This window comes from Bubalus bubalis, chromosome 7, assembly GCF_019923935.1.
Source record: "Bubalus bubalis isolate 160015118507 breed Murrah chromosome 7, NDDB_SH_1, whole genome shotgun sequence".
Taxonomy (NCBI): Eukaryota; Metazoa; Chordata; class Mammalia; order Artiodactyla; family Bovidae; genus Bubalus; species Bubalus bubalis.
This window is the reverse complement of record NC_059163.1, coordinates 12,905,338-12,924,642: the sequence shown is the minus strand read 5'-3', so window position 1 is coordinate 12,924,642 and position 19,305 is coordinate 12,905,338. Positions and strand designations below refer to the sequence as shown.

Below are 19,305 nucleotides of genomic sequence, written 5' to 3'. Positions count from 1 at the left end.
CCTAGTTTAGAGATGAAGACAGAGGCACTGAGAGGGTGTTACCCGCCCAAGGGCAAACAGCTTAGAAGATGGAGGAGGCTTCCCTCCCTACCCTCAGGATCAGGCAGGAAAGGATAGGAATCACCCACCATGTCTGTTCACACAGAGAAACTGACAGCCACACAGAAGGCCAGTGGCCGACCCAGGTTCAGCCAGGGAGTCCCCCTGAGGACACAGGACATGGGTCATTGGAGCCCCTGCCGTATCCCCCACCTCCCCTGGTGTTGGTGGCTCCCTGCCTCACTCGGCAGATGAACGAGGAGGTGTACAGGTTTGCTGCCCAGACAACCTCGGAAACCACCCTGCCTGTGCAGGGGACTGCGGGCAGCAGCCTGGCCTCTGCCTCATCGACCAGCCATTGCGATAGAAGGCTCCTGGGCACTGGGCTGTGGGAAACAGGTTCTGTTGTGTTGTTTTTTTGTTAATGCAGTTTCATTGTAACTCCCGCCCCGTGCATGGAGCCTGCTCTCCTTAAGGCTGGCCATAGACACACCTCTCCCCTCATCCCACCTTACTGCTTGATCCCTTCAGGCCTTTGTTTCTCTCACTTCCTCCAGGGATGGGGAATTTCTCAGGTAACTTCAAGAACCCATCTGGCAGGAAGTCAGAGCCAGAATGTGATCCACTCCTGACACAGCTAACTGGGAGCCCTGCAGAAGGAACAGTAACACAAAGGCCTGAATGGAAGCCACATGCCCTTCAGCTGGGGAGGGAAAAAAGCAAGCTTTATTCCCAAGGAACATTCCAGTAATAAACCACCTCAAACCACTAATTTTGTTTAGGAATAGTTCAAAAGCATGAAAGGACTGTAGATTTAAAAGGTTGGGGCCATATTTTGTCATTAGAAGAATTCAAAGAAAATGCCCCCTGCCAAAAGGAAAAATCCAAAACGTGAGTAAAGTACCTGAGAGAATTAGTCAAATTAGCACCCACATGCTGAAGTAATAATATTTTTTTCTTAAATACTGGACTGCTGACAATTAACAGGGCTGATTCTTTCAAACTCAGGAGTGAAGTTATATTCCCTTAAATCACCTTTTTAATGCACAGTTAGGAGGGCCATCTCAGTACCATCTCAGCAACCGGCAAGGCAGCCTGCTGTGGTTGGGGTGGCCCTTCGGGGGGGCTTCTCCAGCACTCCCCCAACCCCCTGCCGCCCCCCCTCTCTGTCTTCTGACCCGGTGGGTCTGGGGTGGAGTGGAGGCCTCTGTGTGGAGCGGCCCCATGCTCATGGTGCAGGGATGGAATGGACCAGATCACCTAGACCAAAAGGGAGGGAGGGCAGACCTTAGACAGCAGGGAAGGCATGAAGCCAGCAAGGGTGCCGAGGAAACCTGGCAGAGCAGCATGGAAAGGCACCAGCCAGGATAGCAAGGCTGCTCCCCGGCAGGGGCAGAGGCAGAGCACAGCGCACCCAGGTGAACCAAACCCCCGCCCCTCATCTTCCTCATCCCTGCTGCTGTACTAAGGCAGGGTGGCCTGGTCCTCAGCTGGATTTCTAGCCTCTGCAGGCCAAGAGCTCCCTTCTCTTCCCTGTGCGGTGCCTGGCACAGAGGTGCCTCAGAGGACATTTGCATGTGTGACTGCAGCTGGAACAGGTGTGTGGGTCCAGGCAGCTCACAGTCACACAGAAGGTCGGAGACACACACAACGTGGTGCACGCATCATGGGGATGACCCACACTGCTCCACGCTCGCCATCAGTCATAAAAGTCAGCTTGTACGCTTGCGGTTCAAACAAGTGAGATGAGAAGTCTAGCCTCAGGCAGCCCCACTGCACTGCGGGGTTTCATTTTCTTCCTGCAGCCTGGCTATCCTCACGTGAATGCTCAAGGTCTTCCAGTAACGCTGACTCACTCCATGCTGGAAAGAGGGGCTCCGGCGTAATTCTCGGAGGACAGATCAAAGAGTTCTGCACAGACTCACTGTGCTAGACACTTGCCTTTGGGTGGGTTGCTTTCAGACTTGAGTTAATGTGTGTTTCCTTACAGTTTGAACAAGAAAATCAGCGCCTGATTGGTGAAATGAACAGCCTGTTTGATGAAGTGAGGTATGTTTGTGGGGTTCCCGGGTGAGCAAATGGCCTAGTTTACAACTTTCCCAGAAAGTAGAAACTTTACTCATTTAGTTTGGTGCTCAGGCATCCACATGTGGCCCTTGGGCCAAATGTAGCTACCCCTGCCTCCAGCCCCCCGTAAGGAAGCTACCCGAATTCACTGCCCCTCAACTTGTGGGCCTGCGAGGTACCCTCTGTGGGCCGCTACCAGGTTCCCAGGTGCTGCAGCCCCATCTGAAAGGTCATGATGGCACATGTCATGACAGCTGCCAGGAGGAGATTGTCTTTACCTAGCTACCCTAAGATGAAAGGGGTTAATTAAGTGTAAATAGGGATGGCTGGCCGGAGAAGGCAATGGCACCCCATTCCAGTACTCTTGCCTGGAAAATCCCATGGACGGAGGAGCCTGGTAGGCTGCAGTCCATGGGGTCGCTAGGAGTCAGACACGACTGAGCGACTTCACTTTCACTTTTCACTTTTGTGCACTGGAGAAGGAAATGGCAACCCACTCCAGTATTCTTGCCTGGAGAATCCCAGGGATAGGGGAGCCTGGTGGGCTGCCATCTGTGGGGTCGCACAGAGTCGGACACGACTGAAGCGACTTAGCAGCAGCAGGGACGGCTGGCAGAGGGAAGCCCTGCAGAGGGCTCCTCTGGGGTCTGGCTGCTCCCTGACCAGGCTATCAGCCACACAGAAGGCCCATGGCCGTGGCCCACATGAGTAGGGTCACTGCCCAGCCCTCCAGTGAAAGCGCTCAGGCCTGCTGCCCTGGGAATGCCGGGAGTGTTCTGAAAGGACGTGCTGAAACTCTTGTTGCATCGTGGCCACTTCCCAAAAGAAGACGCGTCCTGACATGTCAGCCTTGCAGCCCTGGAGACTGAGTGCAGGGTTTCCCCTGACCACTGCCCTGGGTTCTTCTGTGGCCTCTGCCCTCCTCTGCGGGCCTCCCAGTCCTTCTTCAAGATGGGGCTCTTCCCGCCCTGGCCCCTCCTCACTCTCCTCTCTTCTGCTTCCCTCACCTGGTCTGGAGGAGTCATCTCCCCACCGAACATCGCTTCCTCCTGGGCTGGGAGCTCAGCCTCTAGACGCACACCCACTAGACCACCCCAGGGTCGCCTGTGCCGTCCAGGCAACCAGGAGAGGCCCACATGCTCCGGTGCTGAACCCAGATGGGATATTTTCAGCCGGAATCAAAGGAGGCTTCCTTTCCACAGAGAGTTGGTTTGAATGGCAAATGTACCCTTTCCTCTAACCTGCTGAGTGGTAACAGGGTTTTGGGTGACAGCATATTCTGGCGTTTTCTTCTGAATCCCCACCACGTGTGACCGTGTTGCTAGGACAGGGCTCGGCATTAAAGGAGACTCTGCCTTTTGTAACTACTGGGTACAGCCATGTGCTCCTGGCCCCGCACTGACTCAGGAGTCAGGGGTCCCGGGGGTCAGCTTATGAAGTGGTAGCAGTGGGCTTCCAAAGCATCCAGTACACCCAGAAAGCTGAAGGGCATTAAAGGGGGACCAGTAAGGAGCACGAGCCTCTGCCCTCCTGAGCCTGTGTCCTGAGCAGGCCACTGTGAGTCACCACGGTGCTCCCCCCTCCCGTGCCTTCACTTAGAAGAGACGACTTCTTTAGAAATGCGTGACATTGCTGTTAAGATCACCAGGTACTAACAGTTAATGTGTATCTGTTTTTTTTTTAATGAAGGCAAATCGAAGGGAAAGTGGTTGAAATCACCAGACTCCAAGAGATCTTCACAGAGAAGGTTTTACAGCAGGTAAGAAAAAATAATTGTTTTCAGCTTTATCTTACAGGGGCATCTACTCAGAACTTGGGACATTTCTTCTGAGGTCATCAGGCCTCTGCAACTGTTTCCTTGTGGCTCAGCTGGTAAAGAATAGGCCTTCAGTGCGGGAGACCTGGGTTCAATTCCTGGCTTGGGAAGATTTGCTGGAGAAGGGGTAGGCTACCCACTCTGGTATTCTTGGGCTTCCCTGCTGGCTCAGGTGGTAAAGAATCCACCTGTAATAGGAGACCACGGTTTGATTCCTGGGTCAGGAAGATCCCCTGGAGAAGGGATAGGCTACCCACTCCAGTATTCTTGGGCTTCTCTGATGGCTCAGCTGGCAAAGAATCTGCCTTCAATGCAGGAGACCTGGGTTGGATCCCTGGGTTGGGAAGATCCCCTGGAGAAGGGAATAGCTACCACTCCAGTATTCTGGCCTAGAGAATTCCATGGACTGTGGGACAACTTTCCACATGCCCCAGCCCCATGCGGCAGAGCCCATGGGCAAGGGAGGCAGCTAGGTTGCGGTTCTGGGTGCCCTCGGGAAAGCTGGGGAGCCTCTCTGAGCCACAGTATTTTTCCGTCTATAAAACGGAGCAGGCTTTGTATGGTTGTCGTAAGGCACAGACATAACCCACGGAAAGTGCCCAGCACAGTGCCTGATGGGTAGCAGCTTTACAATCAGCAGTGCTGCAGGCTCAGGCTCGGCCCGCCCAGATGCCAGGTCCCTGCCACCTCAGGTGTCCCGTCCTCACAGGAAGTGTGACTGTTCTCGTAAGTGGATTTTCACTTCATTTCTACCTGCCTGCTGTTGGAAGTTCTAGCCACTAACCAACAAAATTTTTAGAAAACACCTGATAAAATTTCCCTTTTGTATTCAGCATCCACAGACTGGAAGGTTTGAAGGACAAAATCATTTTTCTCCACTTTGTTAAACTGGGCCACTTGACTTAAGAGACTCCACTCACAAAATGTCCCCTAAACCACACAGCCGGAGTCAGATCATTGCAGACTGGGCACACGAGGCTGTTCAGGTTTGCAGGAGTTGCTTTTTTCATGAGCACATTGCAGGAACTGTTCTAGTCCATGTATGTTAAGCCTCCATTTAGAAGCCTAATGGGCATCAGTTCAGCCACCTAACACAGAAAACAGCTCAATCAGATGTCTCCCTCTCCAAGCCCCAGCAGAGCCAGCCAGCCAGCTCCAACCTGGTTCTCCATTGCTCGCTGTATGACCTGCGGTACTCCCCAGCCCCCTCCCCCTCTGCAGACTGGGGCCCAGGTCACGCGTGTCCCTCTTGGGTGGAGAATAGGAAGTGCCTGGCCCGCCCTGGGCTCTCGATCCGGAACTGAACTGGGAACCGTTGTTATATGTGGGTGTGGCTGCGGCCGACCTGGGTGATGCCCTGTTGTCATGGCACAGCCAGAGCTTCACCAGCGGGCGGGGCCTACGTGCAGCGAGAAGCACTCAGGTCTTGAGTGGCCGAGTGCACTAGCAGCGCTTCTTCCACAGCCGTTGTGTCTGCTCCTCAGCCCAGCCGCCGAGGGGCACTGACTGCCATTCACAGTTGCTTCTGGTTAGGGGGCTGCTTCTCGGACAGGAAGCAGCTGTCCTGGAGTTCTGGACAGGCAGCCCGCGGGGTGGGAGCAAGGCCCAGCCTGCGTCACACCCAGGGCTCCGGGGCTTGACCTGGGAGGGGCTTGCAGAGCACAGACTGAGCCGCACCTGGCTTCCCGGGATTTCTAAGACCTGAAAAGAGCTCAGTGTGTCTGGATTTCTCATCTGTGCTGCAAGGTGGCTCTCACAACACACTCATGGGAGCACCTGCCCCCACTGGGAGCATCTCCAGGACGCAGTTAGAGAACAAGGCGGTCCCTGGCCCTCGGGTCTTCCACTGTGTGGCTCTCACTGCTGGGAAGCGGGTGGCTGAAGGTTGCTTTCCTCTCTGCGGTACCGGTTCCATGTCAGTCTGGTTTCCCTAAAACCCGAGCTTGTTTACATTCCCACCCACCCCCTAGAGGAAGGGGGAAGGACAGCCAGCCCTGCCCCTTAGAGGGCAGTGTTGGGGTGCAGGGTGGGTTATTAGCCAGACACTTCTGTGTAAGCCCAGGAGCCCACATGTAAGCTTTCCAAGTATTCTGACTAAAATTTTGCAAACCAAAGCACCATTTTGAAGCTACTGTGTGTGTTTTAAAGCCATGTGCACCTTGAAAGCCCTGGTGTGTGGCAGCCGCTCTGTGATCGAGCTCGTACGTTTGTCCCTTCCTGTCTGGTGAGTGGACGGGGAGGTGGCAAGCCGGGGTGGAGGGAGCACAGGCCCCCGTCCAGTCCCAGTCCTGCCACTTGGGTGCTGTGTGTCTCCGGGAAAGTTACTAAGCTTCTCTGAGCCGGAAGTTTCCCTTTGGTAAAATGGGAGTGTTGCCTACCTCCTGGGTGCTGTGAGAACATGTGGGTTCACGTGTGTAAAGCCCCTGCCCTTTGCATGCGGCAGCTGCTGTTTCTGCTGTGACAGGCACTTGGGGAAGGAGGACAGTTATATTTATCTGCTGTTGTCCTCCACAGGAAGCTGAGATTGACAGTATTCACCAGTTAGTAGTTGGAGCAACTGAGAATATCAAGGAGGGCAATGAAGACATCAGAGAGGTGGGTACTCTAGGCCCCGAGTCTGACTTGAAGGCACTGAGTCCAGGGTGGTGGTCACCTTGTCAAGGCCGCACACACAGGGCAGGTCGCAGGACCATGCACTGGATGGACCAGTTCCATAGTTCCATCCTGCCCAGCCCAGGGCCCATTCATTGCCCTGCAGAGGAGCATTCTGGGGTGCAGGGGCCACTCCCTAAGTCCAGGCTGGGTGCCACAGGGGTTGGACCAGAGCCCTGGTCATTGACGGGACCACCAGAGTCGACTCTGTCGAGTGGACTTTATTTTCTGGGTGCAGTCCTCAGGTTTGGGTTGATGTGGGACCACTCTTGGGCCACCACCTCCATCGCACTGCCAGGAAACGCAGGCCAGGGTAGCAGACACGCATGCTGAGCCTGCCTGCGTGGGTCTAACCCTGGGCGGACGTGAGCCGTTTCTCCTGGGGGACTCGTGCAGAGGCACCACATGGTGGCTAACCAGCGAGGGTAAGACACCCCGTCTGTCTTCTAATAGATCTTAAACCCACCTTTCGGTTTTGCTTAAAAACTAAGCCATCCGTGCAAGGTAGGGACAGGCTGGAGCTGCCCCCACAGTCCCAGCCCTGCAGGGGGGGCGCTGGCGGACACGCACGGGCCTTTCGGACCAACCCCCTCCCCTCCTCCCCCAGGCCATCAAGAACAACGCCGGCTTCCGGGTGTGGGTGCTCTTCTTCCTGGTGATGTGCTCCTTCTCCCTGCTCTTCCTCGATTGGTACGACAGCTAGGCGGCCCAGGGGACGGCGCCCAGCACCAGAGCCACTGATGGGAGCGGGCTGAGACGTGTGCTCACAGAAGGGACACCAGACCTGTGGCTTAAGCATTCAGTAATGAAAAAGAAAACCACACAACTGAAACTGGTCTGCGCTGCAATCCTGAGGCCAGAGGGAAGGAGCGGGTGGGTGGTTATTCCTGTACCTGATGGGGTTGCTGGGGGGCGGGGGCTGAGGGGGCCTGGTGGGCTTCCTGCTCCACGAACGTCTCCGATTCAGAGGAGGCAGCGGCCGTTCCCCACCCCAGCAGTAAGAACGCTGGTCAGTAGCTCCCCAGGGCAGATGACCTGCGCTCCCTGTGGTTTCCTGTGTGCCTGAGCAACTGATGCACAGACTCCTGAGCAGAGGAAAAGCCAGCTCGCCTTCATTCACCCTGTGAAACTAGTATAGAACCGCGGCCACTTACTGTCTTATTGGTGGGTCCAAGGTTAGGATGTCACTGCGGGCCACCTGCCTCCTGTCGGGGAAGAAATGTGGGCAGAGGCCTGGCTCCTCCCAGCACTTTCCTGCAGCAGAGGGGGGCGGGTAGGGGAGGCCTGACTTCCTGCCCCTGGGGCCCCCCAGAAGCTGCGTCCAGAGAAGGGCCAGGGCCTCTCCTCCCACCCAGGCTCCAGGAGTCAGAAACGCGCATTGGTACAGATTCGTGAGGCATCTGCAACCACATCTGTGCAGAAAGTCCCTGGTACTCGTGGGCCCCAGGGTATGGTCAAGGGCTCCTCCACAAGACAGTCCAGGGCCTCCACAGGGATCCTTGTGTTCTTTATTCGCACAGAGTGAGAATGTCGAAAGTTACATGTGAACGAGTTTACAGTCTATAAAATACACATCTACTAGAAAACACAAACAGGGTTGCCTTGGCACTGCGTTGACATGGGCTGGAATTGGCTGATGGATCCTCTACACAGGAGGACTTCTGGCACAGTTATTGCTCTTTTGCGTCCCCACAGCCTCACAACATCCACAACTCTACGTGCCCACCCACTCCTCCAAGGTCACAGTCATTGTTTCCAGACACCCTTAATAATAAAATATACTGTGTGTTTTGAAAGCACATTTCAGGGAACAGTAATGGAGATGGCCATGACCACCATGCTTGTTCACAACACAGCTTGCACTATTTGTCATTTATTTTTGATCTAAAAAAAAAACAAAAAAAACTGAAACTTCTGACATGTCCACCAGAAACAACACATTCAAATAACACGGAAGAAAATGTCTGTGAATGTCTTTTTTTCTATTTAATCGTCTTACACACTTGGTTTATCTAACTGGTAATTCTGTAAACATATACTTTTAATGTCAAGATTCAGGCTGAAACGTAATTGTCTTACAAAGATTGTGAATGGAAATGTCATAATTGGACTTGCAGCCCCCCCTCCCAGCCTTTCCAGCCTGTTTCTTACATCAAAGGAGTTACATCTGTCCCACAAAATAAAAATCAACATAGCCTTGACTTATACCAGCAATTACACTGTTCACTTTTCCCACCCAACTAAGTGTTCCAAAACTAACCTGCTAACATGGGCATGTCGGTGCAAACTTGTTCATAATAGACGTGGACAAAAGGGCTGGTTGGGTTTCATTCCTACTCCGCCCATCACAGAACAGACAAGACTACCTACTGGGAGACGGGGATCTGCAGCCTGTGGCCCGGGGTCCCCTCCTCCCAGAGCCCCCACCTCACGTGCTCTGACCCAGTTCACAGGTACTGAGGGGCCACACTGACTCCTCTGTCTGGCCAGCGCCCTCTGTACAGAGAGGCCGCACCTCCTCGCTGCAGCGCCTGCGCACTCGGCAGTGAGCGCGGGGGAGGAGGGCATGGCCGCCCCCGCCTCCGGGCCTCTCTGCTTCCTTCCCACCGTCCTCCACCACTCACTCTGGGGCATGGGCTTCTTGGCCTATCGGAGTACCCTTCTGGGAGGTGGGAAGAAACATGAAGTACAGCTTGCCCTTAGCACAGCAGAGATCACTCTAGATACGGCTGTGGAGTAAGGTTTGCAAAACAGCAAGGTGGTTTAAAAGGAAAAAAAAAATTCCACAAAATGCATTATTATTTATCTGAAGTTCAAACCCCTTGCATATCCAGTGTAAATTTTTTTTTTTGACAGCATCCAATAAATCCCAGGAAAGTCACTAAATTAAGATTCCCTAACATGGAAAGTGGTGGCAGAGCTCCCTAAGCAGTGCTGATATGCACTTGACTTTACGCCCGTGAATGGTCCGCAGCAAGTTGTATTTGCAAAGCAGCAATTAGCAAACAGAAGCGGTTGCACCATACATGAGTAACCTCTATAAATTATCAGTAATTATATTTGATGAAATGTCCCTCAAAGTCCCCTTGTTACCTTCAAGCGACACCATTAAGGAACTTGCCCATCTCGCTAAGCGGATTTTTCGGCGGCCTCCGTCTCCTGCTCCGAGAGCTTCTCTTCCGACAGAACGGACATCCATGGCGACACGGAGCGGGTGATGCTCTGCTTGGCCAGGTTGTAGTGGTTAATGACGGTATAAAATTTCTCCCGGGCATTGGAGTCTTGCTCGGCATAGTAGCTCTCCAAGCCTTCTGGGATGCACTGGGTGTTCTGCAAGACAAGCGGCCCCTGAGACACACACACTGACGCAGGAGGCGGGCCCGTGAGTCTCCGGGTAACACCCGTGGTCACCAAGTACCTCCGTGGGTTTGGGAGAGACTCAATGCTGAGCTAACCGCCTGGCGTTGATGGCATCGTAACAGGAGGGGCGTCTGTAACGCCACAGTGAAGGGACTTAGCGGTCCTTCCTGTTGCTCTAGAGATCTTACACTCGCGATTTAAGTCGAACCAGGGCCTTCTGCATTGCCGCTGGAGTCTACCACCTGAGTTATCAGGGAAGGCCATTTTAAATGTACTAGAATACAGTGGAACTTCTGACATGTCCACCAGACGCAACAGTGAAGAAAGGCTTCTGTGAGCCAGCTGGGGGCACGGGGGTGAGGGGAGGCACACTTGAGGGCACGTGAGCTGGGCCTGGGGGCAGGAGGACCCGGGACACAGGCTAGAGAGAGGCCCGTGGCCACAGCAGAGGGCGAGGAGTCTCAGGACACAAACGCCTGGAGAAGAAGGCAAGGGTCAGGGGGTCGGGAGGGACTGGTGTGACCCTGAGAACCAGAGAGCAGCAGGAAGCCACGAGGACCCCACCAGGGCACTTGAGAGGGAGGCCCTCCCGGGGAAGCTGTCCACTAGGGAAGAGGCGCTTCCCTACCGACCACGGAACCCGGGGCAGACTGGGCGTGGAGACATGAATCCCTGGCTCTCGTCAGCTCACCTAGAGTCTAGCCCGCCCCCCCCACCCCCACCGCCAAAAGCTGCCTTTCTTCGTCCATCCAGAAGCCTGGCTAAGCCACCACCCACTGTCACCACCCCCCCCACTCCCCCCCCCCCACACACACACACACAAGCCCTCGAGGAAGGGTGGCGGGCTGCCAACGGTCTGCACCAACCCCCTCTCCCAGAGCTCAGCAGGTACAGAGCGCCCAGCTCAGGATATTTCCCAGCCCTCCCAGCACCAATTTCTGGCCAATGGGGTGTGAGGGGTGTGTCCGTCCACAATGGGATGAGTCCGTCCAGGGGACTTTCTGCCCAAAGGGATGTGAGGGGTGTGTCCCTCCGTGGGACTAACTTCTGGCCAGTGGGATGTGAGGGGTGTGGCAGAGGCAGGTTGGAAGGGGAGCCAACAGAGAAGCTGCCTGCCCTCCACTGCTCCTGCGGCCCCTTCTCAGCGGCTTTGACCTCCTAGACTGGTCCCTGCCAGGAAAGGGACAACACCCCCCAGGGGCTGGCAGCGCTGCCCAAGACAGAACAGGGGCTCCAGGAAGATTTCCCGGAGCCCCACTGCCTGCCAGCCGCGGCTTTAACAAGAGAAGAGCCTTCCATCTGGCGGGACACACCATCTGTGTCTCCAAACGACAGAAGCATCACAGCACCGCCACCGTCTCCTTGTCACAAGGTGAAGGGAGCGTGAAGTGACAGGGGTTCCAGGCTCGGCCACATCACGGTCACCAGAGAGTTTTAAACCGGATTCCCAGCCCTGCCCGCAGGATCCAGTGCTCAGATAACCCTGGAGCAGCGTCTTAGCCTCAACCACCTCACGGGCAAGCACACCGGCGGGATCCCGCCAACGCCCTAGGGCCCAGCAAGACCCCGGCTGTTCAAAGCGCTCCTGTGCCTCCCTGCGTGGGCCCAGCATGGAGACCACAACGGGTCTCCGATGGTCACCTGCATGGCCGGTGGCAGCTGCTGCCCAGTGGACATGAACGCCGGCCTTGGACACAAGGGGAACCTCCTCTGAGAGCCTCGTCCCTGCCCAACGCAGGCTTCCTCAGCCTCCAGAAGCTAAAGGCAGGTTAGCTCCTCCCTGTTAAGGGCCTATTCCTTGGGGGGGGTCTATCCTGCAGACCCAAGGCCCATCACCAGACCCGGGCCTGGCCACCATACTGGTTCCTTCTGAGTAAGCGGCCGAGCGCCTTGTGGGCACAGTATCTCCCCGTGAGCTGGGATCCCTTAGTTCCATTTCATAGATGTGGCCAGCGAGACCCACCTGGGTGAGAACCCAGCTCCAGCCCAGGGCCTCTGCTCAGGGAACTCGACTCCACCCACAAAGCTGCCTACGGTGAACACTCTGCCCAAAGGCATAACAGTGAGAAACAAGGCAGCAAGGTCCCCGGGGCACCAGGGCAGGGCTGCAACCCCAGCAGTCTCAAGTTCCACCAGCGTTCATCAAGCCCTGCAGCCCATTGGCCTGGTCCCCGCTGGGCCCTCGGCTTCCTCAGAGGTGGGGATGGCGGTGCTCTGCAGGGCTTGGCGGGGAGGCCAGGAGGGCAGGCTTGGCAGAAGGAGCTGCTCCTACGGCCGGAACCACGGGAACCCAGGGAATACCACAGCCTTCACGAGGCCCTCTTTGGGCACCAGGCGGTCACGCCACCCTCAGGACCCGGAGGCCTTCCCACTGTTCAGGACTACTGTCCGGTGTCAGGAGCAGTCACAGAGGGCTCAACAGGTGATTTGTGGGGGAAAAGGGACCACATCCAGGTCTTAGAAAGGCTCCTGTTTGAGCCCATTTAGAAGCCTGAACAAGCGTGACCCAGGGCTCCCTCTCCACGTTGAACGGTTCTTACAGAGGACACCAGCCTTGCATCTGTGAAGAGGCGTTGTCAGCCCGAGGGTCGGGGGCTCTCCCACGGTGGGGGCTGCCCATGGGGTTCAGAGCCACCACGCCAGTTCAGGGCCAGGCACTGGGGATCCACAGACCTGCCGAGCCCAGGCCTGCAGCCCCACGCCTGCCACACGGCCTCCGCTCTGCCACCCACACTAAGAAGGGGCGGGCATGGGCACTCTGCAGAGGGAAGGCACCGCGCCTCATCCAACCCAGACCTCCAAGCTGTGGCTTCATCACTCCGGGTCTGGGAAGAGGGCCGGGCATGAAGGATGGGACATGGTTGGGGGCAGGAGGTCTAGAGAGCTCTGGGGTCTGGTGGAGCTGTGTAAGTAAGTTGACTCTGACAGCAGATCCAGCCACCTCCTCCCCAACCAGGCCCCTCTGAAGCCCAGGCAGGCTCCATGGGTGTTTTCCCTGCTGCGGCTGCTGCAGCTACTGCCTCGCCTCAGAGATGCGAGACTCATGTTGCTGGTTTAGTGAAGATGGAGTGAAGTGAAGTGAACATCGCTCAGTCGTGTCTGACTCTGCGACCCCACAGACTATATGGTCCATGGAATTCTCCAGGCCAGAACAGTGGAGTGGGTAGCCTTTCCCTTCTCCAGGGGATCTTCCCAACCCAGGGATTGAACCCAAATCTCCCACATTGCAGGCAGATTCTTTGCCAGCTGAGCCACAAGGGAAGCCCAGGAATACTGGAGTGGGTAGCCTATCTCTTCTCTAGGAGATCTTCCCAACCCAGGGATCGAACTGGGGTCTCCTGCATTGCAGGCGGATTCTAGACCAACTGAGTTATCAGTTCAATTCAGTCGCTCAGTCGTGTCCGACTCTTTGCGACCCGATGAATCACAGCACACCAGGCCTCCCTGTCCATCACCAACTCCTGGAGTTCACTCAAACTCATGTCCATCGAGTCGGTGATGGCATCCAGCCATCTCATCCTCTGTCGTCCCCTTCGCCTCCTGCCCCCAATCCCTCCCAGCATCAGGATCTTTTTCAATGAGTCACCTCTTCACATGAGGTGGCCAAAGTACTGGAGTTTCAGTTTCAGCATCAGTCCTTTCAATGAACACCCAGGACTGATCTCCTTTAGGATGGACTGGTTGGATCTCCTTGCAGTCCAAAGGACTCTCAAGAGTCTTCTCCAACACCACAGTTCAAAAGCATCAATTCTTTGGCACTCAGCTTTCTTCACAGTCGACCTCTCACATCCATACATGACCCCTGGAAAAACCATAGCCTTGACTAGACGGACCTTTGTTGGCAAAGTAATATCTCTGCTTTTCAATATGCTATCTAGGTTGGTCATAACTTTTCTTCCCAGGAGTAAGCGTCTTTTAATTTCATGGCTGCAGTCACCATCTGCAGTGATTTTGGAGCCCAGAAAAATAAAGTCTGACACTGTTTCCACTGTTTCCCCATCTATTTCCCATGAAGTGATGGGACCAGATGCCATGATCTTCGTTTTCTGAATGTTGAGCTTTAAGCCAACTTTTTCACTCTCTTCTTTCACTTTCATCAAGAGGCTTTTTAGATCCTCTTCACTTTCTGCCATAAGGGTGGTGTCATCTGCATATCTGAGGTTATTGATATTTCAGGGAAGCCACAAAAGTTTACCAGAACAGCTGTGCTCATTGTGTGTATGAGTTGCTCAGTCGTGTCTGACTCTCTGCAACTCCATGGACTGTACAGGCTCCTCTGTCCATGGGGTTCTCCAGGTGAGCATACTGGAGTGGGTTGCCATGCCCTCCTCCAGGGGACCTTCCCAACCCAAGGATCGAACCTGGGTCTCCTACATTGCAGGCAGATTCTGATGTCCTGACCTCTCACTGGTGTCCTGACCTCTAGCTACACCTGGGCATAGGGGAGCAGGGATGCTTTGCAGGGTTGAACCATTTGTTCACTCCCAGGCCAGCCCTGCAGGTGAACTGGCCCCCATCCAGAGAGCCAGCAACCACCCTCTGCCCCTCTGCACTGCCACCTCGCCTCCACTCTGTCCACGCCATCAGCACAGGGTCTGGCACGACCTTCTGAAGCCACCAGCACCTGCTGGGCAGCAAGTGACTTTGTTCCAGGCTGAGACGGGCCTCCAGACAGGACAGGGTATTCCCGCTTCTCCAGGTGCCCAGGCCAAAGAAAACAAGACGGTCCTGCTGCTGCCGACACAGCAAGGTGGCAAGACAGGGATGCTCAGGAGGCACTGCAGGGGCGCGGAGGGGGCGAGCCGGTGGCAGGCAAGACCCCAGGAAGCTGTGACCTTGCCCTCTTGGGCCAGAGAGACCCTAGCAGAGCCACATGTCAGTCAGGGGTGAGCGCGGGGAGGTCACGGAGCCTCTAAACATCAAACGACAACCAGATGGGTGAGGGAGCCCAGGAAAAGTGTCCCAACAGCCCTGGTCGGCTATTAAACCTCACATGGAGGCTCCCCAAGAGGAAGTGTACAAGGAACGCCCAAGCGTAAACACCTCAAGGGGGTCTGGGGCGGTTCCCATATGTTTAAGACCTTTCTATAGTGCTCGCACAGTGACTTCATGATTTAAAAAAAAAGCTAGAGACCTAGCGTCCTCTGCAGCGCACGTCTGCCCTTTGAAATCTCCTGTGACATTCCTCAGTTTGGGGCCAGCCTCAGCAAGGGGCTGGTCCCCGCCCCTCCATGCATCCCAGAAGTTGGGCACCTGTGCCCATCAGCCCTTCCCTCGGGGGCCCAGGCCACTCTGTCCCCCCAGCACAAGCGCTGCCCACAGCTGGTTTGCACCAATGCCCCCTCCTCATTTAGATCCCTGCCGGACAAGCCCTGTGGTCTTCCTGGAAGAGGTGGCCACAGACACTCAGTCACCCTGTATTCCTTGTTTCCTAACTCTTGGCAGCACGCACATCATCTGGGCATCTGTCTGCTGGCTTGCTGCTAGAACGGGAGCTCGAGGGCAGGCACCCAGCACTGCCTGTCCGCCCTGCAGCACGCCCAGCACCCCACCACACACACAGGAGGGGGCCCTTCATACACACTGAGTAATGAATGAAGGGCAGGGCCTAACCTTGGGCACCACAGACATGTCTGAGCTCAATTTCCTGTTGGTATCATGGGGCCTAACGACATCTACCCCACAGGGTTTCTGGGAGCATCAAAGATCTGAGGTAAAAGCCCCTGTAAACTGTCACGTGGCGGCATTTGATTACATGTGCGAACACGCAGAAAGGGAGGAAGGAGACACACTCACACCTTCCTTGCTCCAGCCGTAGCCCGAGGGCAGCGGAAACAGGTCTGCAGCTCCCCGGCCCTCCAGGCTTCCCTTCTCCATTACAGACACCGCCCCTCAGATGCCAGGGGAGACTGCCAAGTCCCAGCGGACGAAGATCCAGAACAATCTCCCTGGGGCTCTAAATCCCCAAGGCTGGCTGAGCCCAGCATCAATCTACAGAGTCTATTAAACAGGCACATGCTTGCCCCGTCCAGCGCTGCGGTGAGCCCAGGGACTGGCCCTCATCTCCCTGACCCCACCTGGACCAGTGAATCTAGCAGAACCTGGCCATGCAAAGATGGAGTAGACAGCTCGGACCCGCCCTCCTCTGCACTCAGGGTCACAGAGAATGAGCCAGAAGGAAGCCCCGAGGGGGGCTGTGGCCTCAGGTATGCGTGAGCAGTCCACCTGGATGAGGGCTCTGGTCCCCAGGAAGTCATGCTCCACACACCCAGGTTCCATCAGGGCACAGTTCCCGTGTCACCCTGGCTCCTCCGTGACCCCTGGGTCCTCCCCTCCTGCCCTGCCGCCCCTGCCTCCCAGAGTCACTCCTGCTCCATCCTCAGAACCCCGACCTGTCCAGACCCCCATCTCTCCCCTGCTCCCCTCTACTAGCCTCCCGGGTCATCTCACTGGCCCCCTGTCACTCCCTTCCAACCCACAGCCTCCACAGCCACCCGAATGACTGTCCCATCACTTCCCCCGTCCCCCAGGGGTCTCTGGCCAACACTCCAGTCTAGCCATGGCTGGCTCCCCCACCAGGTGGGCCATGTATGGACCAGCCAGCAGGTACCTGGGAGCTGCCTACCACCCCACTGACCCACCTGGCTCTGCCCTGCTGGCCCCCAGCCCTCTGGATCCGCCTCCTTTAAACCCCAGCATCTTCTGAGCCTCCAAACAGACCATCAACTCCTCTAGCCTGGGCCCCACCAGAGTGCGCACAGGGGCTGGTGGAAGGGGCAGGCAGGCTTCCGCCAGCCCGGAGTCCTTCCCCAGGGGCCTGCAGGGCGCCCTCACAGACCTCCCACGTGATGGGCACAGAATGTCAGGAGCTCGAGCTGTGAGAGGAAGAGCCCATACGAGGGCCCCGCGGCCCTCACATTAGCATCGGCCAAAGCGCGGGCGCCCAGTGACAGCGGCGACCAGGCTGGGTCGCCTCCTGCTCAGTACCGGGTCCTGCCTAATTCCAGCAGCACCAAGTCCTGGAACCCACAGGGTCTTCCTCCTCATACTGGCTCCAGGAAGTTCAGAACCAAACGGGGCCCAGATCCGACTGTGGGGGACTCAGGAGCAAGCCCTTGGCCCGTGCGCATCACCACCTCCTGCATGTCCCCTCACCCCAGCCCCGCCCTTGTTCTTCTCCCTTTAGTCCTGCAGTCCCCCGCGTCTGCTTCTCCATGCAGCCTCTGAGGAAAGAGGAGTCACACGGCTCAGCAAAGCGAGCATCATCCGTCCAGAGAGAGTCCAGCCGTGTTTTGCGGCAGGCAGACCAGGGACGCACATTCGCAGGGCTGGGCTCCCGACCCCCGCGTGGCAGTGCAGGTCTCCCTCTCCCGGGACCTCCACTTCCTCACCACACCCCCAGGGGCTGCACTGGGCCTGCCAGGCAGGGGACTCACCCCACATCCCCACTGCACCCCCTGCCCTGCCCGCAGGGCCCCCACCGGGAGCTCCCACCACTCTAGGCCCATCCCTTGGGAGCCGTGAGTCAAGCAGGGGAGTAAAGTACAAAAGCACTGGGGGCCCCAGGGGCTGGGGGCTTACCTTGAGGACGAAGCCGTCAGGGCAGGCGCGGTCATACTTGTACACCTTGTAGACGACCAGGAAGACGACACAGGTGAGGAAGGCCAGGGCAAAGAGGACCAGCACGGACACCTGTGGGTGGCAGAGGGCGGGGGGATTAGGGCAACTGATGAGGTAGTGTGTGCGCACACAGTAACACACAGATGCACATGGAAACATGCATACACAGAGACACACAGAGAAACATACATACACACAGAGAGAAACATACAGATACACATAGAAACATACAGACACACACAGAAACATACATACACATACACAGAGATACACACGGAAACATACAGATACACATAGAAACATACAGACACAGAGATACACAGAGAAACATACAGATACACATAGAAACAGAGACACACAGAAACATACATACACACAGAGAGAGAGACACACGGAAACATACAGACACATACACAGTAACATACATACATACACAGAGAAACATACAGACACATACACAGATACACACAGAGAAACATACACAGACACGTATAGAGATACATACAGAGAAACATACAAACAGATACACACAGATACAAACACACAGAAACATACATACAGACACATACACACAGATATACACACACACAGTAATAAACATACACATGTGCTGTGCTTAGTCTCTCAGTGGTGTCCAACTCTTTGCGACCCCATGACTGTAGCCCACCAGGCTCCTCTGTCCATGGGATCCTCCAGGCAAGAATACTGGAGTGGGTTGCCATGCCCTCCTCCAGGGGATCTTCCTGACCCAGGGATCAGACCTGGGTGTCCCGCATTGCAGGTGTATTCTTTACTGTCTGAGCCACCAGGGAAGCCCAAGAAAATTGGAGTGGGTAGCCTATCCCTTCTCCAGCGGATCTTCCTGATCCAGGAGTCAAACCAGGATCTCCTGCGTTGTACGTGGACTCTTTACTAGGGAAGCCCACAAACACATACACACAGTAACAAACACACAGACACATACACACACAGTAACATACACATAGACACATACACATACAGCAACATACACACAGACATGGACATACACGGTAACATATACATAGACACGGACATACGCACAGAGTAACATATACACAGACATGAGCACACACACAGTAACATGCACACAGACATGGACACAAACAGACACGGACACACACACAGACACGTACACACAGATGCACACACACGAGCCCACGCCAGGACACACAGGCACTGTGTCTGGAAGGAGGCGCAGAACACGGACCCAGGAGGCCTCTGGGGATGAAGGTCAGCACAGTCTCCCCATACTGGACAATTTCTGTACCATCTTCATTTTTTATCACATCCACGTATCACCTTCCTTGTAAATTGGCCACTTGTTGTATTCTGGGCCCAGTGTAGACAGCCTGGGGTACACCTATGACTGGGCCTCAGGGACACCGGACACGCCATGGAGCTGTGGGTGCGGCTGCCCTTCTGACACTGCCAGTCACCCTGGTGATGCATCAGTCACTGGCTAATCAGCTGTCTCACAGATGCCCTTGAGTCCCAGACGCCAACCCCACCCCTGAGCTGAGACCAGCTGAGCAAGGCAGATCCTCCGGGGCCCCCATCACCTCCACCCTGGACAAGAGTGTTCAGGGAGAGTCTGCCCCTCCCCAGAGGGTGGTCCCCATAAGCCCGGGACTTGGCTTTTTGCCCCGCCATCTGCAAAGCAACCAGCACCGGACCGCGGGATGGGCCCAGGAATGTCTTGCAGGTGGACACATGACAGTCCCTGAGTAGAC

General features: G+C 55.8%; 2 protein-coding genes across 4 annotated transcripts in view; one reads left to right on the top strand and one right to left on the bottom strand.

Annotated features, from left to right (window-relative positions):
• Positions 1-8,781, top strand: part of STX18 (syntaxin 18) — a 118,264-nt gene extending 109,483 nt beyond the window's left edge. For both annotated transcript variants that reach the window (XM_006043827.3, XM_006043828.3), the window contains exons 8-11: positions 2,030-2,088; positions 3,796-3,865; positions 6,437-6,517; positions 7,182-8,781. In XM_006043827.3, the coding sequence (XP_006043889.2) occupies positions 2,030-2,088; positions 3,796-3,865; positions 6,437-6,517; positions 7,182-7,277 (306 nt within the window). In that variant the 3' untranslated portion in view covers positions 7,278-8,781. The remainder of the gene's footprint in view (positions 1-2,029; positions 2,089-3,795; positions 3,866-6,436; positions 6,518-7,181) is intronic.
• Positions 8,063-19,305, bottom strand: part of NSG1 (neuronal vesicle trafficking associated 1) — a 33,295-nt gene continuing 22,052 nt past the window's right edge. For both annotated transcript variants that reach the window (XM_006043830.3, XM_006043829.3), the window contains exons 4-5: positions 17,516-17,626; positions 8,063-9,904 (exon numbers count right to left, since the gene is read on the bottom strand). In XM_006043830.3, the coding sequence (XP_006043892.1) occupies positions 9,704-9,904; positions 17,516-17,626 (312 nt within the window). In that variant the 3' untranslated portion in view covers positions 8,063-9,703. The remainder of the gene's footprint in view (positions 9,905-17,515; positions 17,627-19,305) is intronic.